Below are 15980 nucleotides of genomic sequence, written 5' to 3'. Positions count from 1 at the left end.
ATCTCTGACTCTTAGCTTGCTCGTGTATAAAATAAGGATAATACTGTCATCACTAGGTTGTGGGTATGAATTTAATTAATATACATAAAGCATTTAGCATCGAGGTTGGTAAATTCCAATGTTTGTTGACAGAAGTCAGATAGCTTAAATGAGGATCACGTATGCCCTGTCTAAAGAGCCAGAGGTCACTCGGCTCCTACCAATCGCTGCCATGTGGGGAAGAGGGTTAAGTGCTGCCAGACATTTCATCTTCAGTCTAGAGAGACTGCAAATACAAATCTTAACTTGAAATTTCCCAGTTTTTAAACGTTGACTTTTTAATGTTTAAATATTCCCTTATTTTACATCATTGAAAGAAAACTGAATTCTTGTCAAATTTAGCCCACACTACCATTCTGTGGCCTCTAACCAACCACATGTAGGTACTCCATGTAGTTCAAACCTGTGGACATTAACAGCCCTTGACAAGATGTTTTTAGTTATCCTCTTAGTCTTCCCTTCTTCTCCAGTCATGTTCTCCAGCCCAGACTTTGTGTTGCAAACAGACTACAAGTGTGGGCTCCTCCCTGCACCTTCTGAGCCAAATAGCTCTCCACAGCCAAGATCCCAGCATGCCAGGTTCACCACAGTTCCAGGTCTGCAGAGGCATCCCAGGCCTTGCCAGTCCCCCACCGTCTATCCAAACTGACCTAGCCTGCATCTCAGCCAACTCTTAGTTTGAACAGACATCCAGAGAGCTAAAAACCAAACAAACAAACAAAAACTGCTCTAGAGCTAAAACTGCTCTAAAAAATAAATTATATTAATTTTTTAAATATAGACAGAAAAAAGGAGGGAAAATCCTAGCTTGTTTAAACAAGAGACCACTCTTTAGTCCTTGGTAGTAACAGTTAACTTACTCAACTTAACTTGTCTTATGTGGAATAGGAAAATGGGCAGACTATCTACTGAAATTTAATTTACAAGTATCAGTAAAGGCTTCCCTATGTAAAAGCAAACAGCTGGACTGGCAGGCATAGTATAGTCCACTCTGTGACTATTGGTCCTATTCACCAGCCAAGGGTTAAGGTGGGAATATAGAAACTACATCAACAACAAAAAAAGAATGAAACTTTTTATCAAAATTACTCAAGCATATTTCTCTGCTTCATCCCAAAAGAAAGTCTTATACAGTATACAATTAGAAGTATAGAACTCAATAAGAAATATTCATTCAAAAACAATACCTAATGTGATGATGAACAAAAGAAATGAGAAATGAATAAACTTGGCATGTGAAATTTCTGAAAACTTAGTCTAGAAAAAAGATAAGTAACATGGGCTTTACAGTTTGAAACGATGAAGAAAATTCCCAACCATGCTGAGTTGGCAAGGGACATAGGCATAATCAGGGCACCTTGGGTGGCAAGGGCTCATCATAAGAAAACTTGTGGATAACTGGAACTGAAAAAATGTTCAGGGGATGGAAGCAGCCATAGGAGCTAATTACTGTCTCTGACTCTTGTTCACAGTCAACATGGCTTCGTTTCTCAAGACTGTTGTGTTTCTCTCTATATATCTACTCTGGACTGCTCTCTTTCCATCTACTCTTTCCCCAGTCCATATTCCAGAGAGAGCAGTCTACCTGACTTAGATAACAACCATTGTTCCCACAGGGCAGAGGCTTCATGGTGACCATATATATCGGTCACCAGCCAGCATGGATTGCTACTTTCTTCAGGTCAGGTGCCCAGCTGTGTGCACAATCAGGAACCATTCCTGCATGTGATAACAGCAGAGATGGAGAGAGCAATATCAGCTAAAAGAAGAAGTTAGGCAGAGAAATCATACACTGATTTAATATCAAACAGAAGAGGAGACTATGATAAAATACCTCAGTGTCCACTTATTTTTTTAAACTAGAAACTTGAGACTCTAACCAATGTGGGTGTTTTCGCTTTTTTCTTTTTTTTCTTTTTTTTTTTTTGATAAAATGCCATTTCTTTTGCAGTTTGCATGATTTAAATATATTTGCATAATTCAATTACATCAGACTCTGTGTTTTTAGGCTTCTTTCTGCTAAAGAATATATCTGATTTGCAGGAAATCGCATTCTGCTTTCTTGATCCCTGGAACTCTTTTAAGTAAATAGAAGTTCTTGTATGCCCCACATACATCAATGCTGTGTAGAGCTGAAGGAGTTAATGTATATTTTTTGAAAAAAAGATCATTTTAATTTACCCTAGTCTGGCTGGTGGAACACTTTGTATTTATATTGCATTTTTCTCGAACGGAGTCTTTATCTAATTCTCACAGAAATCCCCATGACAAAAGTATTCCTCATTTTATGGATGAGGAAACTGTTATAGAAAAGCGACTTATCCAGAGTCAACCAGAGAATTAGTGATGTTAGGATTAGAGCTCTCTCTTCGGTACCCAGCACCAGTAACTCACCACATTCCTTAATACCTGTACATAAAATGCATCTTCTAGATGAATTAATCCCAACAAAAAGGTCTCTGAAACCAAGTATGCCATTTAGAGAGGACAGGATTCCTTGATCCTGACACAGTACCAAAGCTACCTTATATGGATCTGTATTCTTTTTGCTTTGCAGTTATTCATTTCTTTACTTGTGATGATGTACCTTAAAGCAAAATCTGCCTAAATGTAAAAATTCCTTCAGGACTTTTTAGCATGTTAAGGCTGCCTGGAGGAACTCTAACCTCTGACTAGGTTCAAGGACCCCATCCTAGCTCTCTTGGCACAGGCTTCTGCCTGTACACCTCCAGCAACAGGGTTTTCGCAGCCTCACAAAAATGTATGTTTCACTGTTAGACAAGTTGAGTTGTTAGAATGTTTGGGGTTTTGTTTGTTTTTCTGTTTTGTAAATCCCATTGATGGATCCCTCTTCTGCCTTCTGGAATACATGAAATAATTTTATTTTCCTGTCTACGTAACAGCCCTTCAAAGAATTGGAAATAACTGCTAGGTCGCTAGTTAGTCTTCAATACCTTAGCTAAAGAACATAATTTCTTCAACCATTCTTCTAATAGGATGGTTTCCAGAACTCTCACCTACTCTGATTCCTTCTAGATTTTTATAGATTGCATGAGCACTTCTTAATATAAAGTACTCCATTTTTCTGTGCTATGGCATTTAAGGCACTCCATCAGATTCCATTGTGTATGCACTGCTACAATATTTGTCAACTTCCTCCATGTCATTTGACAATCTACAAGGATGTAATAAAATATCAAGTGTGATCAAGGTGCTGTAATTAAAATTATTCTAAGAACACATATATTCTAGCAACTACAAAATTAATCACAAGCTGAGTCAAAAATACAATCTTGGGTGCCAGAAAATAATCATTAATCATACACTTCTTAAAACTGTGTTATTCATTTTTTTAACTCCAAATGTTCATTCATTAAGATGAAAATAATAGTATCATTTATGTATCTAATCAAAGTACTCAGACTTAGTCTTTATTAATTCATCTAACATCTAGCACTCAGGTATTGTTGGTGTCTAATAAAAGGAGATTTGTTTTTGAGACAGAGCCCACAATGTATTTGGTGTTTTAAGAATTAGAAATTTAACTAAGTGATACCATCACCTGCACAAAGTATTCCAACCAATGAAAGCATTTTTAGGTCTTCTTTTTACATTCATCCAAAAAAGGGCCAATTGAACCAATGCCTAATTAACAACCTTATTCCCAAATTAATTTCTTTCCTTGAATCCCTCCTTTTCCAGCAACTATTTAGTGCCACTGATAAAATATGGAAGGTTAATAGCTTTCTGTATCAATTATTTCCTCTCTTAAAGAGGAAAGCATGTGTTTCACACCTGTGCAGGCCTCCACCATGTGCAGTACCATGGGGTCAAACAGTCTGAAAGTGTATTACAGAGGCCCAGAGTGAGATGCTGCCAGGCTGGAGACAGAATCAGCCAGGTGTGTGGAGAGCAAACTCAATACTCACTCTTGCACATTAAATAAAAGCAACCATATCAGAACACTTTGATCTGCCACGGGCACACATTCCAGGGCGGAATTTGACCAAGGGCACTGATGTGATCTGGCAATTGCTACACAATGTGCAAAGAGCACAGTTGGCAGAAAGACTTATTCTATTCATTTGGGCAGCAACAAAAAAGGGAATCCTGCTGTCCATGTGTGAAGCTGGGAAGTACCATGCGCAGTTCACAAGACTTTACCCAGATGCCAAAGCAAGATTTGCCATGTATTTTAGATTTCTGTTTCATGATGAGGATGATGCAAACAATCTGACCATCTGTTCCCACAAACAAATAACATGCTGCATGGATAAAAAGACACCCATACTGACTATAGTTGATGGAGATCCTTTTGTTTTAAGTCCTCATGGATATTTTTTCAAGTTGTTCTGCCTTGAATCCAAGAATGGAAATAACTGGTTTCTCATCTTCATGGGAGTTTTAACTTCATGGGAGAATCACAGATTGGAATCTGCCTACCAGAATCACCTAATTCTGAAAGTGTTAGTGTTCAACTTTTTAAATTGCTTTGCCTCACTCTTCTACATTGCCTTTGTCCTGAGGGATATGAAGCTTTTGCGTCAGAGCTTAGCTACTCTCCTGATTACCTCCTAGATCCTTAACCAATTGTAGAATCTCTTCTTTCTTACTGGTTCCAAAAGAAGCACCATGTGCAGGTGAAAAGGAAGGTGCAGGCTTTAAAGGCAGTCATCGATGCTACATTATATGAACAGGTCGTTCTGGAAAAGGAAATGGGAACTTACTTGGGCACCTTCGATGATTACTTGGAGTTATTCCTGCAGTTTGGTTATGTGAGCCTTTTCTCCTGTGTTTACCCACTGGCAGCTGCCTTTGCCATGCTAAATAATCTCACCGAAGTTAATTCAGATGCCTTAAAAATGTGCAGGGTCTTCAAACGCCCATTCTCAGAACCTTCAGCTAATATTGGTGTATGGCAGGTAATTACTTGAGAAAAAAATTATTTCTTTAAAAAAAAAAACAAAATGAGGCATTGTGATTTTTTAAAAAAGCTATGATAGAAGATTTATTTTATAATAAAATGCTTATCCACAAAGCAAATTAGGCTATAATTAATTTCTAAAATAGCCTAGATTTGTCATAATAGAGCATCATTTTAGAAGGGCTTGGTAATGTCTAGAGGAGACCTGGTAAGGTGTGAAGATCTACTTAAAGTTAGTTTAATCCAAATGTTATGAGAATAAACAAAGATTACTTATTAGAATGGAAGAAAAGAACTATTGCAAAACAATTTGTCATGTAATTGGTACTAGCAGAAAAGTAACACAGCAAATGTAATACATATGCTGTGGCTTGAATGAGCGATGGAAGAGGACGATGCAGCTTATACTCATGTGCCTCTATAAGAAACAGTCACTAAAAGCCTCTTAAGGAATACTCTGTTTTACACATTCTGCCTGTTTTATATTCAGGAGGGTTTTTTCTGAATTATTTTACTCATTTTTTCATGCTCTGTTTCAATCCTAATATTCTTTTGGGGACAGGTGTCCCTAGAAATGTGTATGTGCACAAAATGGCTCATAGCCTTTTTTTTTGGTCAGACTCCTTTGAGGAGCTCATGTTAACCCTAGATCTTCTCCATGGAAAAAAATGCATATACAGCATACAGTCTCAAGTGTTCCAATCCATGATTGTACAGGACATCCATGGCCAGAGGTTAAGAACTCTGCTTTAAAATATCGTACAGTTATTGGCCCCAATATTTGTAGATATAGGAAAAAGATTTGGCTATCACTTTCCTAGGCAGCAATACATGGAACAATGTCAAAAATCTGAAAAGTGATTGGGGGGGGTGGATAAAAAAAAATGGAAAAATATAGCTTGATCCAAATACACAGGGAAAATTCTCTCATTTCTATCAAAACCCTCTTCGTAAAAAATGACATATGGAAAGTGTGTGTTTCCTATCTTCCAGCCAAAATTAGTATAATTCCAAAATAAAGGTAGATAAGAGATGTAAAATGAAGAAAACTTTTTGGGAAATTCAGGGGTTTATTCTTTCTTATTCATAAATTTTTTTTAAATGGTAAGTAATGACTTGACTTTATGATTCACTTTATTCTTGAAACATGTTCCTGAAAAGTTCAGTATACTGAAAACTTTTAAATGGATCATAGAAATTTTCATATTAAAGGACTTGTATGGTGAAAACTTTTGTAAAGTAAGTGATCATCCCCTGATTTATCAGTTTTGTAAGCCCAGACTTTTGATACTGTGTTGGCTTAAGTTTTAAAAATTATAATGTACTACAATAAAATAAGAATTATGATTTGGGCCTTCATTTCAACTTTCTAAGCACAGTACATCCAATTAAAAATAAATTAGAAACTGTGGATAATGGATTAAATTGTGTTCATTGTATTTCTTTGCTCCCTCTATATTTTCTTTTTAGATTAAGTAATTTATTTTCATTAAAATCTTCTCTAAAATCCAAATATTTAGCAGTGAATTGATTATTCTCTGGGTAAATTACAATTTAAACTATATTAATTGGAAATTGTATTTGTAGGTTTGAAGGAAAAAATTCAATCCTTGTACTGAAAATGAAGCTAGTACATATTAGTTTGCATTGCTTCTTCAGAAAAGATGTCACAGCTGAAGATGATCAAAGGAAAAACAAAGATTTTTATCAAAAAACGAAATTAGAATGCAAAATTTGAAAATAATATCAATGACATCATTTCTGCCTATTTTATTTTTCTGAATTTTATGATGCATCAATTTCAGCCATAAATTATACTTTAGCAGAACCAAAAATGCCTTATGAATGATGGCTCCTTATTAATCTCAGCCTTGCTAATGTCTAAAAGAAATATACCATGTGAAACTTTTGTTGCACAATACACCAAATTTAAGCATATTTTTTCATCAGTGTGAAGGTGTCTGCAGGTTAACTCCTCCTGCATAAGGTCTTACTTTGTTTAGAGGAATCCTAGGGGAGGTGTTCCTGAGAAAACTATTCTGGAAAAACAAGCAGCATCTCTGCAACTTATGTTGTCCAACATAGCAGTATTAAGAGTGGCATATAGGGACTTCCCTGGTGACACCGTGGTTGGGAATTCGCCTGCCAATGCAGGGGACAGGGGTTCGATCCCTGGTCCACCAAGATCCCACATGCCGCGGAGCAGCTAACCCCGGCATGTAGCAGCTAGCCACAACTACTGAAGCCCGCATACCTAGAGCCCGTGCTCTGTAACAAGAGAAGCCACCGCAGTGAGAAGCCCGCGCAGAGCAACGAAGAGTAGACCTCGCTTGCGCAACTAGAGAAAGCCCGCTCACAGCAACGAAGACCCAATGCAGCCAAAAATAAATTAATTAATTAATTTTTTTTTTAAGTGGCATATATTCTTCTATCTATATGTTGTTTCTTTTCTATCTATATGTTGTTTCTTTTCCATAGATAAAATCTGTGAGAAAAATACACTCGAAGACAAGACCACAAACCCTGACTCTCAAAATCCAGCAGAATCAACTGGAACAAAGCCAGAGCAGAAGGAAAAGGGGACTGGGAAAGAAAGCCTGGTCAGGTGAGAACTCAATAAAACACATAATACTGCACTTAAAAATTCAGACACCTATCGCCCACTTTAGCTGAGCAAAGGTCAGGAGAACTACAGTAGTCACATAACACAAGGGATCTGGGCCGGAACTAAAAGGTTGTTTCTGTCCAGTTCATTGTTCCTTACCAGCCTGCTATGGCCACTAACCAGGATCTCTAGGCAGCCATTTGGCCATAGGCCATAGCACACCAACAAAAACATTGTAGTCACATGTCTGAGTCATTAGTATCAGCTTGAAAACAGCTTACATATTTACTAGGCATGAATTTTTTAAAAAGGACTTGAAGAGAATGTATGATTCTTCTCTGAATTCACAAAGAAATGGCTATTCCAATTCTGTAAACATCTTATTGTTCCAGAAGACTGATTATTATTTCCTTTCATCTGCTAAAGAAAGTGTGGTATGATAACCAAGAATAATTACAGAAACAGATAATCTTTTTGCCACTGAAGGAATACAGTTACATAAATACTTCCTACAAAATTACTGGAAATATCACAAAGGAGATGGCAATGTCAGTGTGAATCAGTGAATCCACAATAAAACCCAACAAGAAGCTCCTTCATTTGGCCACTTCTTGGCATGTTTATGTGCCTGCTGATCCAATTTGAATTGCTTGACTATAGTTAATATAATTGCAATAAGTGTACTCTTCTTATTTAATAGGCAAGAAGAGTTGTCATTTATAAAGCAGTTAAAAGTACCTATTCCTCCCCCTTACCCCCCATTCCCACTTCTCTCACAGCAGCTCTACTGTATTAAACTGTGTGCTGCCAATAGGTGTCACCATGACCCGGTGTACTAGGACCCGGTGTATTAGGTTGAACAATAGGCATCAGAAAGAGTGCATTTTCAATAGGTATATATTTGACTATATGAAAATAAACACAAGCTCACTCTACCGCACATACAAAAAAAAAAAAAAAGTTTGACAAAAATTAAGCCTGACATATTATTTAGGCAGAGGGAAGGTACTTAAACTCCGAAGTAAAGATTAGACTCTCACAACTGGGGTAAGTAATTATATTATTTCTATAACTGTTGGTGCTTACAGATGATTTACAGTCCTGTTAGTGAGTCATTGCTATCTTTACTCCACAGATAAGCAGCCAAGGCACAAAAAGGTTAATTCGTTTGCCTATAATCATAGGTCAGCTCTGCCAAGATCAGACTGCAAAAGACTCAAATCCCTGAGTGGAACTTTTTCCTCGCTCCCACCAATACACTCACTTTCAATCAACATCTTAACCTTCTGAACTGATCTCTCTTTCTAGCATTTATTTTAGTATATTTAATTTTTTGTAACAACCAGGGTGATACATAGGTTTCCAAAGGACTGAAGTGGAAGCCATAACTAACACTTTTAGGGATGTATTCTTCTTAACCCAGTATAGTACTTTCACTCTTCTGAAATACGAAAATGCAAACATTTCAATTACACAGAAAATGAGTCATATCTCAAAAACACAAAACTCCTTGACACAGCCTTGTATGCTTCCCACCTGTTTTTACTTTGTCTTCCCCAACACACAGTTCCTTCCCTGTTTTCCCATCTCTCTGTTCCAGTCATACCTGTCCTATTTCAGACTCTTGTACTCATGAATTGATTATTCTCTGGAATGTTTGATTATTCATTTTGCAATATAGGTAGCAAAGTCGCTTGAGAATTATTGACAAACTGAGTAGATGCAAGTTAGTTTAAAGCTCTGGCTTTATGGCTGGCCACACTTCTCCTCAAGATTGAGGGAGAACCAGCTGCATTGAAGGAGCAACTTAAAAGGGTCACTGGAAGTTCCAGAGTCACTTTTGACTGATATTACTGGGAATCTTAATTTCCAATACCATGGAGGACTTACCAAAGCCCTCCTGTTTTGATTTCATGGGTATCAATGATACCACATCTTGAATCCTAGAGAGCAGAGTTTCTATACATAACTAGAAAATATCAATGATAAAATAACTTTCTATTAAAAGTGTTATTTCACAATACTCTCAATGAGTAAAGATGATTTTGGTATTTGCAGTTATTAAAAATCAACAATTTTAAACTTGGGCAAGGCCAGGTTTTAAAAAGCTCTTTGTCCTTGAAAAACATTAAGGATTTGATTGATTGCAGGTATAAATACAGATGCTGTGTGAGCGACTGATTCTCACTTCAACTTTTTGAAGTAACAAAAAAAGTTAATTATTACTAAATAAAATTTAAAGGTAGGTCTTTTATTCTAAGTGCATTTACATTATCCTCTGACCTAAGCCATGGCTTGAATAGGAATTATGTGTTTAGGATGATCAATATGTATTGGGGAGAATGCATGTTGTGGATTTTGCAGTCTCTGTGTGTGAAGTGCAGTGTGATATTATTGATTATGCCTTTAGTTTCTGTCACACTCAGCAGAAGATAGGCAGAGGTAGATACCAGGAGAACCAACAGGATATAGGTATAGATAGATATAGATATAGATATAGATATAGATATAGATATAGATATAGATATCACAACAGGATATATTTTTTTAACAACAAGATTACATATATAAAGAGATTTATTATAAGGAATTGGCTCACATGATTGTGGAGGCTGGGAAGTTCCTAAGATCTCCAGTCAGCGAGCTAGAGACCCAAGAGAGCCAATGATATAGTTCCAGTCTGAGGCTGCAAGTCTCAGAATCAGGAGGACTGATGGTATAATTCCACTGTGAAAGCTGCAAGCTGAAGACCCAAGAAGAGGCAATGTTTCAGTTCGAGTTTGAAGGCAGGAAGAGCTCATGCCCCTGCCCAGTCAGGCAGGAGGAATCCCTCTCACTCATGGGAGGGTCAGCCTTTTTGTTCTATTCAGGCAGGCTTTCAACTGATTGGATGACGACCACTTACATTAGAGAGGGCAATCGGGCATTACTTAGCGTACAGATTCAAATGTTAATGTCATCCAAAAGCACCCTCACAGACCCACCTAGAATAGTTGGCTTTTTTTTTTTTTTTAACCTATCTCTGTTGTATTTTATTGCTTTGGCACAAAGATTATTGCAAAGTGCACAAGGAAAGATCAGCCGTGATGTAATTTTCAGTTAAAATGAGTTTCCGCTTATAACATAACAATTTTCTAGAGGGCATTAAAAAAAACAATTATCTGAGTCATGTAAAAGCATTTAACTTTTTTTTAAATATCTTTATTGCAGTATAATGCTTTACAATGTTGTGTTAGTTTCTGTTGTACAACAAAGTGAATCAGCTATAAGTATACATATATCCCCAAATCCCCTCCCTCTTGCATCTCCCTCCCATCCTCCCTATCCCACCCGTCTAGGTGGTCACAAAGCATCGAGCTGATCTCCCTGTGCTATGCAGCAGCTTCGCACTAGCCATTCATTTTACATTTGGTAGTGTACATATGTCAATGCTACTCTCTCACTTCATCCCAGCTTCCCCTTCCTCCCTGTGTCCTCAAGTCCATTCTCTACCTCTGCGTCTTTATCCCTGCCCTGTCACTAGGTTCATCAGTACCGTTTTTTTAGATTCCATATATGTGCTTTAGCATACGGTATTTGTTTTTCTCTTTCTGACTTACGTCACTCTGTATGACAGACTCTAGGTCCACCCACCTCATTACAAATAAATCAATTTCTTTCCTTTTTATGGCTGAGTAATATTCCATTGTATATATGTGCCATATCTTTTTTATCCATTCATCTGTCAATGGACATTTAGGTTGCTTCCGTGTCCTGGCTACTGTAAATAGTGCTGCAATGAATATTGTGGTACATGTATCTTTTTGAATTATGGTTTTCTCAGGGTATATGCCCAGTAGTGGGATTGCTGGGTCATATGGTAGTTCTATTTTTAGTTTTTTAAGGAACCTCCATACTGTTCTCCATAGTGGCAGTATCAATTTACATTCCCACCAATAGTGCAAGAGGATTCCCTTTTCTCCACACCCTCTGCAGCATTTACTGTTTGTAGATTTTTTGATGATGGCCATTCTGACTGGTGTGAGGAGATACCTCATTGTAGTTTTGCATTTCTCTAATGATTAGTGATGTTGAGCATCTTTTCATGTGTTTGTTGGCAATCTGTGTGTCTTCTTTGGAGAAATGTCTATTTAGGTCTTCTGCCCATTTTTGGATTGGGTTGTTTGTTTTTCTGATATTGAGCTGCATGAGCCCAGAATAGCTTTTGACCAAATACCTGGGGACCCTGTGGCCCAGTCAAGTTGACACATAAAATCAATCACCACACCATCTCCATTACTCACATAAAGGAACTGAAAGTTTTTCTGATGCTAAAATGCAGTCTTTTCTTACCATTTCACAGTCCTCTCATCTCACCTGCAATGGACTGAATGTTTGTGTTCCCTCAAAATTCACGTTTTGAAGCCCTAACACCCAATGTGGCATTATCAGAAGATGGGATCTTTAGGAGGTGGACCCCATCATGCATGGAATTCGTGCCCTTATAAAGAGAACTTAGAGAACTCTCTTGTCCTCTTTCCACCATGTGAGAATACAGCAAGAATCCTGTAAAACAGAAGACAGCTCTCACCAGAACCCAACTATGCTGGCACAGTGATCTCAGACTTCCAACTTCCAGAACGTTCTTCCAGAACGAGAAATGAATTTCTGTTGTTTATATGCCACCAGTCCATTGTATTTGTTATAGCAGTCTGAACAAGTAAGACATCACCCAACCCAGCCTTACCCAAAACTCTTTAACATAGAGCCTCAGTACCCTTGGGCATACATAATAATGACCTTCTTCTTCATCATGCCACAGAACAGAAATTCTAATGTTAACTATTTACAAAGTTGGGCATCCTGTTTAAAATATTCCCTTGTCTCAAATATTGTTTTGTAAGGATACAAGAGTATGGATATATGCCTAAGCCAAATTCACATATTATGTCTATTTAGCTCTTTATATAAACATAAAAAAGAAGGGGTAAGTAAAGTTGACATTATTATTATAAAGATGTGAATTTCATAAAACAAAATCACTTCTGTGATTCTGTGATGTTTTTTCATCCAACTCTCAATAAGATTCTAAATAGAACCTAAAACTAATTTTCTGGCCACAGTAATAATACTTATCTCAAATACATGTCAGCCCAGGAGGAGATTTCTTTTCAAGATATCCAAGTATTACATATCCACATTTCTGACTGGAATCCATTTGTGTTAAACTAGCTTATTTATTTATATATTTATTTATTCTTTTTTATATCCTTTCAGAATGTTTTCTAAGTTGTTTATCCAGGGGAAAAATATTCTTTGCAAATCTTCCCAGAAAAAAGCAACCAATTCATTATCTTGTCAGATGAATCATTTAGCTTCTGAAAGACATGGGGTTCACCCCTGGAAAGTCCCATTGATGCCATTTGTCCATTACCGAGAAAAACAGCCTGTTTCTGGCATTCCATCTCAGCACATTCTTATTTTTTAATATAAAAAAGTGCATTTTGATGGACACTAATGAATAGCAAGCAAAAGATGTGTTTTGTCTGGAAATGTCAAATAGCTATGCCTGAGAAGGAGACAGAGTTGAACTCCTGATAGGTTAAGTGGTTAAATGATGAACAAGCGAGTGAAAAGTTCAATGCCCATGACTGGGGTGCACTGCAAGACTGACTTTTACAGTATAGTATATGGCTTTTCATCACTGTTGCTACCCATAACGCCAAGAAGGAAGGTTATTTCTATGACTAGTCTTCTTTGTTCATAATAGCAATCAGTCTCTATTTGGGTGGTTTTAAAATAGGCAGTCATATCACAGCAGGAACAATGAGAGCAGAATAGGATTCAGAATCTTATCAGCACTCATAAACACTGACGTGTATTGTCTTGTAGCTAGAAAAAGCAAGAATCACTGCCGTAAAGATGCTTAAAAATCCATATGTGACTTTATAGTTGAAATAGAAAAGGAATGTCAGCTACCAAGTTTATAAAAATAAAATACAATTTATACTATAATAATTTATAAGCATGTAAAAAAATAAAATCAGCTACACATGTGCTAATTCTGTGGGATGCATAATAAAAAATGATGCACTATTATTTTTAGCCCTAAATTAGAATTTTCCTCTATGGTAAGCAATACTTTTATAATTAGGCATTGCAAACACTTTTAACAACAGATTGGCATCTCATTTTAATAATGATTGCTAACTTATATTTCTAGCAATATGGCAGACTAAACATTTGTAGAAAACTCTTTGGGGAGAATGTAATTTAAACTACTAGGTAAAATATAAAACCTACATTTGAATGCATGCCTGAGCTAGTGAAAAATAAATTCTACTGATAGAAAGTTTCAAGAACTGGTGTTTGCCCTGAGGATTTTTCCAAACTCTAGAGCCTAGATCTGAGTTGAAATGTGTCATTAGTGAAACAAAACCTGGGATTAAACTGGATGCAAAAAACAGGTTGGAAACTCTTTCATAAAACTAGGATTCCACAGGGTAACCCACTGGAGGGTAAACTATTTCTCAGAGGGAAACAGCTTGAGTAATACTTGCCTTTGTCCTGGATTTGAGTGGGAAAAATGGAAGAAATTTAAAATTGGGGGTGTGGAATGAAGGAGGAGAGGACAGAGGAGGGAAGGGGCAGAGAAGAAAGGGAAGGGGAGAAAAAGAAGGGGAAGAAAAAAAATTCTTAGCCATAAGCCAATATTCAAATAGACCTAGAACCAGAATTCTTATACTATCTATATTCTGAAAAAAAAATGAGGCTAAAAAAATTTAAAACAATTAAATTTGAGAGCCCAGACATCTGCCAAAAACCAGCACAATCTGGAAGAAAACAAGCTTTAAAACCACGTCTCAAAATATCCCTATTGATAAAGTTTCAATTAACATGAACTCACAGTCAAAAATTACTAAACACGTGAGGAAATAAATCGCTGTGAACAAGACAACAGAAACAAAAAACTGCAGAATCAGACTCTTGAAAATCTACAGATGATGAAATTATCAAAAACAGTTTTCTGTATAAGTATGTGATGTATATTAAAAGAAATAAAAGAGAAGATTGAAAATAAGAAACAACAAACCAGAAATTGTCAGAATTGACAAGGTATTTCTGCAAGTTAACTGAGAAGAACATCTAGAAATGAAAAATATAATCTCTAAAATTAGAAAGTCAGTGAGCTAGACAGCAGATTAGACAGAGTTGAAGAGTTAGCAAAGTGGATGACAAATCTGAAGAAATCACCCCAACTTCCACCATAAAGAAAAAAGATGGAAAATATGAGAGATTAAAATTAAGAAGTGTGGAGGAAAGTGTGAAAAGGTACAAAATGCATATAATCAGAATTCCAGAGAAAGATAATAAATAGAATGGTGGAGAATCAATATTCAAAGAGATAATACAATTGATAAAAGGTAGTAGTCCTCAAATTCAGTAAGCCAAATAAATCCAAATCAGCATAAATAAAATGAATTAGCCCTAAATATATTCTAATAAAACTTAAAAGTATAAAACACAAAAGAAAGATTTTTTAATTAGCCAGAAAGTAAATACAGACCACATAAGATAGGAGAAGTAAACTAACATCTGACTTCTCAACAGTAACAATGGAAACCAGTAAACAGTAGAATGGCATTATCAAGATTCTAAAAGTAATAGTCAACCTGGAATTCTATACCTGGTGAAATTATTGTTCAAATAAGAGGGTAAAGTGTAGATATTTTCAGTCAAGCAAAACTGAAGGGAGCTTAGAAGTTTTTTAACATATACTTCAGGAAAATAAAAATTATCTGAGGAGGAAAGACTCAGATTGGGGTAGTCAGGGATCAGTCAGGAAAAAAGAATTTATCCTAAATATTTCAATGAGAAGTAATTAAATACAAGGAATTCTGTAGTTTAAAAACTTTTGTAAGTGGTAGGAGAGCAAAGTTCAAGGGTGGAGACTGCAACACAGAAATTAGAAAAGTACAGAAACTAGCTGCCAAAGCCACAGCTGCCCCTTAATTTCAAAGCTGGAGACTGGCAGTAGAATATAGAGTCTGAAGAAAGTTCAGAAGATCTGCTGCTTCTAAGGAAGTATGCTCTGGTCTTCTGCCAGATGACAACTGAATTGTGCCTTCCTTTTAACTTTCAAATCACCTACAAATGTGTCTCATTGGTGGAATTTAAATCAGGACCCTCCTGGCAAGGGATTCTTAAAAATAAGGTTCCCAGGCTTTCAGCCACTGCAATAACATGGGAAAGTGTAAAAAGGAACAGAAATGCCACTGATTGCAAATAGACAATCCAGCACAGAGATTCAAGAAGAAATGAGTGGAGAAAATGGAAAGCATGTGGATAAATAGAAATAAACATTAACACCATGAAATAATTATAATAATGTCTATATTGAGGGTAAAAAGTGAGATGGAACTAAACTATTCC

At 36.5% G+C, this 15980-nt stretch overlaps 1 protein-coding gene across 1 annotated transcript in view; it reads left to right on the top strand.

Moving 5' to 3' along the window:
- The window catches only part of CNGB3 (cyclic nucleotide gated channel subunit beta 3), a 158867-nt gene that overhangs the window by 10002 nt on the left and 132885 nt on the right, over nucleotides 1-15980 (top strand). Inside the window, 1 exon segment of the mRNA XM_068525484.1 lies at nucleotides 7442-7568. Coding sequence (XP_068381585.1) covers nucleotides 7442-7568 — 127 coding nt within the window.

This window comes from Eschrichtius robustus, chromosome 17, assembly GCF_028021215.1.
Source record: "Eschrichtius robustus isolate mEscRob2 chromosome 17, mEscRob2.pri, whole genome shotgun sequence".
NCBI classification, from domain to species: domain Eukaryota; kingdom Metazoa; phylum Chordata; class Mammalia; order Artiodactyla; family Eschrichtiidae; genus Eschrichtius; species Eschrichtius robustus.
Note: the sequence above shows the minus strand (reverse complement) of the source record. Positions and strands in the feature narration are given on the sequence as shown.